Here is a 12,468-nt window from a genome sequence, read left to right as displayed (position 1 = left end):
ATTTACTTTGGTTAACCATGAATTCAATAATGCTTCCAAAAGTGTTACTAATAGACTGTGCCCACACATGAGGCCTGCAAACAAGTTTGAAACAGAACTTGTCCTATATTTAAACTTACAGCATTTATACTTCACAAATATCTCTGAGTTACCAGATGACTAGTTATGAAGGAACTAGTTTGGGAATGCTGTTGTCAGGAGTTTGCCATGGTTGTTGAGAGTACTGACAGAGGCCCTGTGAAAGTGTTGCAGGTCACAGGGGAAGATGTCAAAGTGTACCTGGGAGGAAGGGTATTAATTTTAAATTGGGAAGAAAAACTGCTCTGTTGTTTACTTGACCTGAATTATGTAGTAGCATGCTTGAGTTAATTGCTCTGACAGTCCCCTAAAATAAGGTTCATGATAATATAATGTAGAATCTAGGTTGGTACAGTACTACTGCAAGCAATCCTATCATTACAAATCCAATTTTAAAGAAGTTGTGTGTTTTTCCTTAAATTTTCCCTGTGGAAAGCTTCCAAAACCTTAATACTCCTGTGGCTGAAAGTCTTTTTGTGTTGTAAATGGGCATAAATTGCAATGTAGAAGGCTGTTTATGCCTGGAATTGCTAGAAACTGTGCAAATATTTCATTTGGGGTATAATAATAATTCTTACCAATTATGGTAGCAAAATAAGTCTTTTGTGTACCCAAATCACATTAACTTTGTCCGCTGGTTTTGGCTGGAGTAGGGTTATTTTTCCTGACAGTGGCTAATATGGGGCTGTGTTTTGGATTTGTGCTGAACACTAGGTTGGTAATATCAAGAAGTTTTGTTGCTGCTGAGCAGTGCTTACACAGACCCCAAGGCCTTTTCTGCTTTTGGTACTGCCACACTGCTGAGGAAGCTGGGGGTGCATGGCAGGCTGGGAGGAGACACAGCTGGGACAGGTGACCCCAGCTGACCCAAGGGATATTGCAGACCCTGCTCTCCTGGAGATGGCTGGACACCTGCCTGCCCATGGGAAGCAGGGAATTAATTCCTTCTTTTGTTTTGTGTGTACAGCTTTTGCTTTGCCTGTTAAAATGTCTTTATTGCAACCCATGAGTTTTCTCAATTCTATCTTTCAGATTCTCTCCCTGATCTCTGGTGGGGGAGTGAGTGAGAGGCTGTGTGGGGCTTGGCTGCTGGCTGGGGTTAAACCACAACACTTCAATGTTTTATTTTCCTTTTTCCAGTCCTATCGGGACCTGAAAGAAGTGACTCCTGAAGCACTGCAAATGGTTAAGAGAAACTTTGAATGGGTTTCAGAAAGAGTGGAGGTACCTGTTTTTATGAACAACACATCTAGACTTTGATAACTGTGTGCCTTCAATCCTTTTAACTGCTTTTATTACTCCCCTCCCTCTCCACTCTTCTCTAGTTGCTTCTAAAAACAAAGAGCCAAGGTAGAGTTGTGGTGTTGATGGGATCTTCTTCTGACCTCAGTCACTGTGAAAAAATAAAAAAGGCATGTGCAACTTTTGGAATTCCTTGTGAATTAAGAGTGACTTCTGCTCACAAAGGGCCAGATGAAACCCTGCGAATCAAAGCAGAGTATGAAGGTAAATGCCAAGAAATACTGGTTTGGCTTGACACAGCATCATGTTTCAGAATGACCTGGCAACTTAAAAGATTCATGTGGGGTTTTTCCATTTTTTGTTAAACAGAACACCAAGCTGTGTTACAATTGTGTTTCACACTTGCTAGTAGCATGAGTGCTTTAAGTAATTTTGGAGCAATGTATTGTCCTACTGTGCTGCCACACCTTCCATTACTCAAAGTCTAACCTCTGTTTTTATCCCAGTGTCAGAAATGCTTTGCCCAAGCCCTGATCACATTAATAGATTTATTGTAGCACCTTGCTGGCAATGCCAGCGTTTCTGAAACCAGGGAGGGCAACATTTTTCTCTAGCTGACTGAATATTCTCATGTGTCATATTAGGCAGATGTTGCTCCCACCATGTTTTTTCTGTTTGATTAAAACATTCTTGCTTATTTAGATGCCATGAGAAAAAGATGCTTGCTTTAAATTACTCTCTTTGCTAAGACGATTTCACATCTCTTCAAAAGTGTTTATGACCTAGCAGAGGAGATACAGGCATTATTTCTGTGGGAGTATACACATTCTATGCATACCATTCTACTTGGTGAAACTACAATTGTGGTAACCATAGTTAAAACACTTACTTTGAGGTGAACTCTTTCAGATTTAAGGAGAGGAATACTTCCAGATCCAAGAGGTTTAATGACTGTGTTCTCTATAAAGCTAAGCAGCACCTCTTCCTCTGATAAGAGACTTCCCCTCAGAGGCAGAATAAGAAATGCTAATTTCAGCTGTGTGTGGTAAACATAGCTGGGATTTAAGGATGTAAGATTTCTAAGAAGATATTTCTGTAAAGGAGGAAGTTTTGGACACAAAATATTAGTGCCATGTAATGGAATTGAAAAGATCCCTGCAAACACAGTTGTGAACCCATGAAAGCAAGTGGTAGAGAACAAGGTGGATTGCTTATCTGTGAATGTCTTCCTCCCCACAGGAGATGGAATCCCAACAGTGTTTGTTGCAGTAGCTGGCAGAAGCAATGGTTTGGGGCCAGTAATGTCTGGTAACACTGCTTACCCAGTTGTCAACTGCCCTCCACTCTCAGCTGACTGGGGTACTCAGGATGTGTGGTCTTCTCTCAGACTACCCAGTGGTAAGATGATCTTCAATTTATGCTCTTGATCTGATCTAGCTCTATTTTTCTGTTGCTGTTGTTCTACTGTGCACACAAGGGGCAAAGCATTAGAAAAGCAGCTGGTCCAGTACCAAGCAAAGTCTGTGGAAATATGTCACATTCAGGCTTTGACTTCTTAATGGCAAAAAGCCCAAGAGACACAGCAAAGATTACATAGGAATAATCCTTATAAAAAGTAAACCTTGGCTTATCCTTGCTAAACATTTTATTTTGAAATGGAAAATAATACTAATGGGAATTTAAGTAATTGAATTTTGATGCATTTTCCTTACGATCAAAGATAAATAAGTGTAGGTAAACCTCAACACTTAACTACTAATTCAGTGCATTTTTACCTGCATTATTTTTAACTTTGTTAGTGACTTGAGTGGTGGCCCATAAATCTTTTACCTCTGTATAAGGGAGTAATTTGCATGATGGCTTTTGGTGTGAAGTGCCACAAAGCAGTCATATTAAAAGTAATGGAACACGTGACACTTCACTGGCTTTAAAACTGAATCATGTGGCTCCTGGAGGCTGAAACAAGCCTTGTCTTAAATTGTTCTTCAGTGAAAATGTTTTGTTTGATTATAAATTATGCTTTTCTAAGTGGCATTCTCTTCTCTGCAGGTCTTAGCTGTCCTACTACTCTGTCACCTGAAGGAGCTGCCCAGTTTGCTGCCCAGATATTTGGGTTAAACAACCATTTAGTGTGGGCCAAACTGCGATCAAACATGTTAAACACCTGGATCTCCCTGAAGCAGGCTGACAAAAAACTTAGAGAGTGCTCCTTGTAAGTCACACTGACAAGTAACTGTTACTAGTTACACAATGATAATGGCGTGTGCATATTCATTCATATTAGGATTTACCCCTGGATGAGCTCAAAGGTCCTGCATCATTTCTTGCAGAAGAAAGCATTGTTAGAGCAGAATAGGAAGTTTGTTGTGTCATCATCCTTCCCTTGTGTATTTTTTTAATATAACAAGTAAGTAGAGATGGGGAAGTAGTATTTTAGGTACTCTTAGGTGCTCTTTCTGTTGCTCCAGAATGCTGCTGTTCTGCTTTTTAGTGTATACTGTTAACTACAGACTGTCAAGAGAATGATATGGTGCAGTCTAAATAGAATTCAGCTAGTCTTCTGCATTTTTCTGTAACAGTAACATTCTTCCACAGTATTAATGTATGTCTTGAACCTTATTAGCCGAACTGGACTGCTGACAAAAGCCAGTGTTGATGCTGTTGTGCTTGCAATGATGGTATGCTTTCTTTAGCAATAAAATGGCAACATATGCTGTATTAATAGGAAAAGAGTGTGGAAAAATGTTTTAAGAGCCTGAAATAAATACATGCCTTATTTTAAAAATGTATATACATACATGTATATTTTAAAAAAGTGTGTGTATATTTACCCCATTGTAATATCTTTTGGAATGATGTGATGAAGTTGACACCAATTTGCTTGTTCATAACAAGCCATAAATACAAATGGCTTGAGTGACCTGTAACTTGGCTTGTTGCCTGTTTGTTCTAACCCTTGCCTAGACCAGGCTTTGTCCTTTTAAATACTAGGCAGATCTACCTTCAGTAGTTCTATAGGGGCTATGTGATGATGTTGGACTGTCTTCATACACTTCCAATAACTATAGCTATTCTGTGTCTATATTTCCTCACTCTGTTTCTGTGGAAGTTTTACTGAACAGGGGAACAAATACTAAAGCAACAAACTTCTGGGGGGAAATCTAAGCATGACTTTCTTGTCTTTGCACACACCAGTCTTCTGAGTAGGTAAGATTCTAACAAATATGCAATTACTCAAAGTATGTAACACCTATGCTTTTACAATTATAAATAAACTGTTGAATGCAAATCTGCTCCATGGAGATTTATTGAATAAGTATACTCAAAAGTAGCTATCAGCTGTGGTATGTAACTTCAGGACTGCAAATTAGGTAATAATCTTGTAAGAAGCTTATGCACTAAAACCTGCATGGAACACTATTAGCTGACAGCCTTCTGAAAGATACTCTTCTGCTATTTGATTGTCTCAGGAGTGTTGCTTTGTTTGTGAAGTTCTCCTCTGTGATGGTGTGGTAGGTCAGATTTGCCCTGTAGTGTGAGTAACTGGATTAAATGTTGCTGCTGGCCTTCTTCACTGGCACTGACCACATATCATGTGTATCTGTATAGAAGAGCTCTAAGCAGTGTTCCCTTGAATGCAAGGGTTTAAAATTGGTCAAAGCTTATCCTAAACTAAAAGAACTCTTTTCTTAAGCATTAGGGCAGTTGCTTTTCTAATGAATCTCTAAATGAAGTATCAGTAATAGTAAGGATTAGTGAAGAACAAAGAGGCTAAAATTCCTTTGTGGCATGATCTAGATGTGGGCATTTAGTCTATTATTTGCAAATAACATCAAGCTGGGTTGGCATGTTGATCTGCTGGAGGGTAGGAGGGCTCTGCAGAGGGGGCTGGATTGATGGGCTAGGGCCAGTGGTGTGAGGTTCAGAAGGACCAAGTGCTGGGTCCTTTACTTTGGCCTCACTAACCTGATGCAGGACTACAGGCTGGGGGTAGAGTGGCTGGAAAGTTGTCAGAAAAGGAGCTGGGGGTGCTGGTGACAGTGTCTGAACATGAGCCAGTGTGTGCCCAGGTGGCCAAGGCCAGTGGCATCCTGGCCTGTTTCAGCACTCATGCAACCAATAAGACTTGGGAAGTGATGATCCTCCTGCACTGATGTGGCTGCAGCTTGACTGCTGTGTCCAGTTCTGGGCCCTCACTTTAAAAAGGACATAGAGGTACTGGCATGTGTCAGGCAGGGGCAACAAGGCTCATGAGTGCTCCAGGAAACACGTCCTGTGAGGAACAGCTGAGGGAGCTGGGTTTGTTGAGCCTGGAGAGGGCTCAGGAGGGACCTCACCCCCCTCTGCAGCTCCCTGAAAGGCGGCTCGAGTCTCTCCTGCTGCGCCTGCAGTGAGGGGACGAGAGGAGATGGCCTAAGGCTCAGACAGGGGAGATTCAGATTAGATACTGGGATTTATTTTTCACTGTTAGTGTTGTCAGGCACTGGAATAGGTTACTGGGTGGGGGGGGTGTTGGAGTCACCATCCCTGGAGGTGGTCAAAAGGTGTCTGGATGTGGTACTGGGTGATAAGGTCTGATGGTTTAGGGGTTGCAGTGATTGTGCTGGGTGGATGGTTGGACTGGGTGGATGATCTTAAGGGTCTCTTCCAACCTAGCTGACTCTATGATTCTATGCTGTATTTGTGGAAGCATTGACTTCCAAGTAAAGATCCTCAGGACTGTGAGTTGTTTTTAGCAAGTAAACTACCAAGTTAGTACTTGCCTGCATACTTGCTGAGGCACATCTGAAAGCACGCCAACAGCTCTTCTAACAAGACACTGATGCTAGCTTCAACTAGCAGGAGAATTAATGGGTGAAGAGTCCATGCTCTTTTGTTGGCTTGGGTGAGTGAATTGGATCATCTTATCTTGTAATCAGACAAGCACCAGAGCCAACAAGGTAAGAGATTGCAGCATTTCTTCCTCCTGGAGGCAGCAGTCTGCTCACTCAGCTGCATAACAATACACAACCTGAGGGTGAAGTTACACAACAGGCGAAGGTGTAATTTCCTATTCTGCCCTACCCAGCACTACACTGGGTGTTGGCTCTGATGGACAATCAACCTCACAAGCTTACCAGCCACCTGACTACCCTAGCACCATGCTGGGATACACAACTACAGCCAGCCACTGGTGTCTCTTCAGCCCATAGTGCTGTGCTGTCTGTAGTCTTCCCCTATGCAATAACAATTAGTAACGAATAATTATATGAGTTCTAGCACCTGAAATACTCAGTTTGATCTCTAGATACTTTACTCACATTACTTTAACCCGGATTATACTAACTTGATTTGTAGAAGAGTGCCAATTTACGTGAGGCTTGAGCATGCTAAGTGCTTTAGTTGCCATAGCGATGGTCATTCTTCAGCTTTTGGATGGGGTGGGTTGTTTGGGGGGTTTTTGTGCAGTCTGTATTGAACTTCTAGTTACAAATCCCTGCTTGAGCAGTTGCCTTGCACCAGGACACAGCACCTGACATTAACAGTGTGCTGCTGTGATCAGCAGACAAAACTTGCAAAGTCTGTCGTATCTGCAAGGATTTTCTATTGCTGCCCTAAAGGTCAGCTGTTTAGTTTAGCTGAAACTTCTTCACAAAGCTTTTGCTGTGGAATGAAAATACAAAAATACTTCCCTTTGATTTGGCATTCTAACTATTACATTGATGCAATAAACTGAAAATTGCTGCAGTCAGAAATTGCTCTTGTAGCACTTTTGCTTTTTTGGTCCAATTTTAAAAACAATCCTAACAAATTATTGAATAAAAAAGTGCTTTTATCTTCACAGAATTATTATGTAGAGCACTTAATGAAGTTTATTTGTATTTGGCAAATTGAGTTGAAATACCTGTAATGAAGGTCTTTTAAGCACCTGCTGTGGAATTAGGACCCTGAATTAGATCATGTGCTAGTTAGCAGTTACCTGCTTAACAGTAAATATTCTTTAAAGATATCAGCAAAGAACTGTTTGGACTTAGCAGAGGGAAGGGCTGATGGCAGAACTTCTTTTACATCCCACATTGCTAAAAGATACAGGTGAGTGGCAGCTGATGCTCAGCCTTGCTAACAATTTCATTTCCACAAAAAAAGCCATACCCAAAGAATCCCCATTTTGAAAAACTGAGGAAAAAATCAGTCATGGCTCCCACAGGTTTGTTCTCCATCCACAGCTCAAAGGTTAAAGCTTCTATCCAGAACACTGAAGGTATGTTTTTAACATCTGCTGCTGTGGGGAGCTGTAAAAGTGAATTGAGGGCATAGGAGAGAATGTGCTTTATACTTATTGGGGATGGCATTAAGGCAGTCCCTGTTTTCAAGCAATTCACACCCAAAGAAAAATAATTATTGTTCCTCCACTGGAGTGCACATTTGGACCTTTTCTTGCAGCCTCAGTGATTTTTTTAGACCTGCAACTTAATTGTGAAATAGGGGTGGAAATTCTGAGCCATGTTTTAAAATAAAATCAGAGGTGCCAGTTGTACTGTAATTGGATTGTGTTGCAGTTGGCATTTTCATCTGTGTATTTTCAGATGACACTTCCTGTTCAAAACTCCCAAAAGCTCACGTTTGCTTTTTGGGCTTATGTAAAAATAAAGTGTAAATGTTGGAACACTCAAGACTTTTTTCAAAGTACGTACTAGAGGAGAAAGTTATAAAAGTTTCATCAGGGGTTAATTAAAAAACAACAAAAACAACAACAAAAAAACCCCCAAACAAACAAAAAAACCCCCACAAACCAAATACAAACTCAGAATTTCCTGCAGAGTTGAAATACCTCTAGAATTGTGCTGCATTCACAGTTCCCAGATCCCTGTTCCACTTGTGATCTAAATGTGTGCACTCAAAGCTCCTCACTCTTGCTGCTCACTGGCTACCTGGGTGACAGAGACCTAAAGCCACTTAAGCATCTCCTTGTGCACTTTTGTAGAAGCATTTTAGGTCTTAGCAGGGCAAACCAGCCTCTTAGCAATCATCCTTATCAGGATACACAAAGTTAGTGTTCCATTTGGGACTTCAAAGCACATCTATCCACACAAAACCTAACATGCACTCTACATGTTAGAACAGCCACCCTGATTGTAAGCAATTTGATCTCCTTGCTATTGGGGGAAAGAACAAAACATAACCTCAGCCTCAATTCTTAGAAGTGCTTTAACCACCACAGGCATGCAGAGATCCGTGGGAAGGGAAGATGACCACCTCCCCTTTTCCCCCACACTATCTCAGTTTGTTTCCTTAAGTGAGCTTGCCTCTAGAGCTTTGGGTTTCTGCCTTGGGAGTCTCTTAGCAGGCCTCAGGCAGGTCCTGTTATCCTTCTGTATGATGACTATGAAATGTCAGTTCAGCTTTCTGCTCCCCAGCAGAAAGGGATCTGACAGGATTTACTTCTTGAAGGGTGTTCCCTGAGTGCAAAGGTGATCTCAGACAGACTTGTTGTTCCCTGTGGGAGGTAAAATTCAAAACTTCTTTAGGAAGGAATCAAGATGCATTTGCACAGAAGTTGGTAAAAGACTGAACTGTAACAGCTTTTCTCTCTCTCCCCCCTCCTGATGACAGATGTCATCACCAGTAGGAGGATATCTTCACAGAAAAGTAGTACAGCAAACAAGCTGCCAGAAGCTCAACAGATGCTTGTGAATATCAAGCATTAAGTTCAAGTCTTGTTCAATGACAGAGCTTTTCACAGAAAAGAATGGGCTGTCGTTCACTTGGTGCTTTCCAGACCCCAGGATTTCATCCATCAGGCAGCTGAAGCATCTGGTGAACAGGTCTGATATGCTGGCAGAGGAAAGAGGATGGGCTCAAGGAACCCTCAGTCAGAATCAACTGAGGGCTGATGCAAGCGGGGAACAAAAAAGGGAAGAAAACAACAACAACAAAATTAAAAAAAGAAACATTGCCCCTCCCCTCACAGCACTGTCAGGGAGAAGCTAGTAGACCACTTTGCCCCTCCTATAGCTCTTTATGCTGATAAAAATATTCTGACAGACCAGAAAGTTCTTGAGCACAAGGAACCAACACTCACTAATAGACAGTATAATTAAGGCCCCTCCTATAGCTCTTTATGCTGATAAAAATATTCTGACAGACCAGAAAGCTCTTGAGTACAAGGAACCAACACTCACTCTAATAGACAGTATAATTAAAATACCAAGCTCTAGGGAACTTGTTTGGATTGGAAAGTGACTGTATTTATCTTAGTATGGCACAGCCTTTGGTTTCCCATTACCATAATTTCCCTTTCCTAACACTAAACATCAACTAAATGGTCAGTTTCATAGCTAGTACAGGTTTGCAATCAGTATGCTTGAAAAGTTATTTCCAATATAGGACATCCTTCCAACTTACCAAACAAAACCAAACCCCTCAACTGGAATTGTGAAGACTTCCCTACCAACTACCTCTCTAACACCCAAAACATTTTGTCCTAGAGCCTGTCATATGCTCATAGGCATTTCTGATTTCTGACTCAAATTTAACTACATCAATTCTATAATCAAGAGTGGATTTTTTTTAAATCCGTGGTGAAATCCTGCTACTTGTGTTTGCTCGTAAAAGCAGTGGCAGTCATGAGCAGACAGGAAAGCATAACTCCACAAAAAACAAGGGTCAATGGACTCTATTTTGTTTTGTTTTGTTAAAGGCCTTAGAATATCTTAAATCCTATGATTAAACATTGTGCAGCTTTAGGTTTTTTGGTTTTTTTAATTGTAGAAAAGTGCATAAATGAAAGGATAATGGATGTATTGCAGCATCATACCATGGATATTATCTTCCTTAAACAGGTATTTCATCTACTAAGTGGAAACCCTTCCTATTATAAATCCAGTTGTAGATAGGTATTGAAAAAACATCACAGCCTTGGTGAGGTGCAGACCAGGCAGATGTGGTTTGGCTGCTGCTCCTGACAGTGCTCAAAGGCAACCATTCTCTCTGGGAACTGTCCCTGCCCCAGTGTCAGCTGAGCAGAGCCTGGTACTGTGGGGCTCCCTCCTGCTGCTCCCCAGGACTCAGCTGTGCAGGTAATCCTACCCTACTACACTGTCTCATTTATAATTAATGCAAGTGAGTCTAAAGCACAATTTCAGTATCTATCAGATATTTACCCCACCCCACATGTACTGATGCAGAGCTCTAAGGAATGGAGCTAAAAAACCATTGCATATAGCAATGTTTGAAACTGACGTCATCTTTCATGGGGTTCAGAGCAAACATCTTTCTAAAAATGTTCTAACATCCCTTCAAGTTTCACTCCCATCAACATCTTACAGTCATCTTTGCACATTGTCATTAAAGAAACTTAGGGCCAGTAAAAGGCCCACAAAGGAATAACTTCTTCTAATTAATGTGACAAATGCTTGCCAATCGCCAAAATAAAAATTAAGTTAGATGGAGAAATATGAAGTTGCTATTTCATACCAAGAAATGGAAGTTTCTAACCTGAATGTTCATCAGTACTCATCCAAGGCAGCAAGCTGCTACAAGAAACAACATTTGGTAAAATGCTGGAGGTAAATATTAATCATAAATTAGGAATTTCAGTGAGACCTCTGACCATAATTAAAAAAAATTGTGAAGAAGTCCTTGCCAAAATACACATCACTTCCTGGCAGGTATTTCTGAGTATGGTGACTTCACCTCATCACACTGGAGTTTATGAGCTCTCTCCTATTAACATACATGTATAGCTATTTATGGATCGCCAATCTTTGAAGACATACTGAATTTTGTTCTTATGCTTACACAAAGAACATTTCTACATCAACTTGTCAATCTTATGACTGAACAAAGAAGGCACAATCTCATAAATAAGGTGCTCCAACAGTAATTTAGGGCAGCTTCTGTTGGCTGGTCCAGGAGTGTTGCCCAGCAAAGGAGACTCCCTTAAGCCTTGAGGTTGGCTCTTGAGAGGCTGACTCTTTTGTTGACTATTTCTCATCATCAGGTAAGACTCATCATTAATGGTGTTGTACCTTGCCTACACAGGAAGTGAGCTTTCCCTTTTTCCCCAAGTCTAGATCACCTGCATTCTATTCAGGCTTAATTACATTGATTTTGAACCTTACTATAACAATATAAGGTGATCAAACTTTGTTGTTTTATTGTTTGATAGCTAAAGAACCCATGCTGTGTGATGGGGAAGGGGAGGGGAAGAAAATTTTAAAAATACCTGTAAGAAAGTACTCCCCACATTCAAAATACAATGCACAAAGTGCAGCATGGTACTCTCTCCAACCTATTTACAGAAGGGGCTTTGCAAACATTCAGTTGAGTTTGTTGTTCTGCCCCACTAACTGCACAAAATGACACAATATTATACACAAAATATCCAGTTAAAAGTTCCTATTTGAGAAACCTCTTAAAAATCTTTCATCTCCAATCTCAGTTTTCTATCAATCCCAAAAGCACCTATAATAATCACATCTGTGGAATGGTTACTGAAGAGTGCTACTTTAATGCAGCATTTGTTAAACACAGGAAATTTGCTTTTTATATCGTTGCTGTTTTTCTTCAGTAAGTTTTTGCCTTACATAGTTTATACAATTCCAGAATAAACTATGCACAGGGCAGTGCAACACAATTGACACCTGAATTTTTACTATATTAAGAAGTCATGGGAGCTTATAAAGACATTTAAAAGCCACATCTTTCGGCAGACTATTTCAATTTCAATCTCAAGCTCTTGGCAAGAATGAAAAAAAAAATTACCTGTAGTTTATTTGGGTATTTCAAGCCTCGCTGCAGGGACTTTTCACTGCCAAGGAAAAAAAAAAATCCTGCCACCTGCATTCTTAAGAAGATCGTGTTGACACAAAGATTACATTTCCAAGGGTATAGCATACAGAAATGGAAAAAACAGTGGATTCTTTTTTTTTTATTATGCAAATAAAGCTTTCCAAATATTCACCCAGGACTTTAGTCATACCATAAAGGGGAAATTTATCCTCAATAGAAACTGATATTGGAAGATGACCCAGCAGATTTCAGACTGCCTGTAATATCTCCAGCATTGAACTCCAGAAGAGAACAAGGCTAGAGTATCTGACTAGCAAACTGGTGAAATACCTCACTGCTTTGCAAGGACAGTTTCCTACAACTTTTAAGTTTTGC

The 12,468-nt window shown here is 40.6% G+C and overlaps 1 protein-coding gene across 3 annotated transcripts in view; it reads left to right on the top strand.

The window, feature by feature from the left end:
- Positions 1-4,613, top strand: part of LOC120497414 — a 41,175-nt gene extending 36,562 nt beyond the window's left edge. For all 3 annotated transcript variants that reach the window (XM_039698894.1, XM_039698892.1, XM_039698893.1), the window contains 4 exons: positions 1,219-1,302; positions 1,404-1,584; positions 2,560-2,718; positions 3,370-4,613. In XM_039698894.1, the coding sequence (XP_039554828.1) occupies positions 1,219-1,302; positions 1,404-1,584; positions 2,560-2,718; positions 3,370-3,536 (591 nt within the window). In that variant the 3' untranslated portion in view covers positions 3,537-4,613. The remainder of the gene's footprint in view (positions 1-1,218; positions 1,303-1,403; positions 1,585-2,559; positions 2,719-3,369) is intronic.
- The last annotated feature ends 7,855 nt before the right edge of the window (positions 4,614-12,468 follow it).

The sequence above is a fragment of the Passer montanus genome, unplaced genomic scaffold (assembly GCF_014805655.1).
Source record: "Passer montanus isolate IOZ18808 unplaced genomic scaffold, ASM1480565v1 scaffold13, whole genome shotgun sequence".
Taxonomy (NCBI): Eukaryota; Metazoa; Chordata; class Aves; order Passeriformes; family Passeridae; genus Passer; species Passer montanus.
Note: the sequence above shows the minus strand (reverse complement) of the source record. Positions and strands in the feature narration are given on the sequence as shown.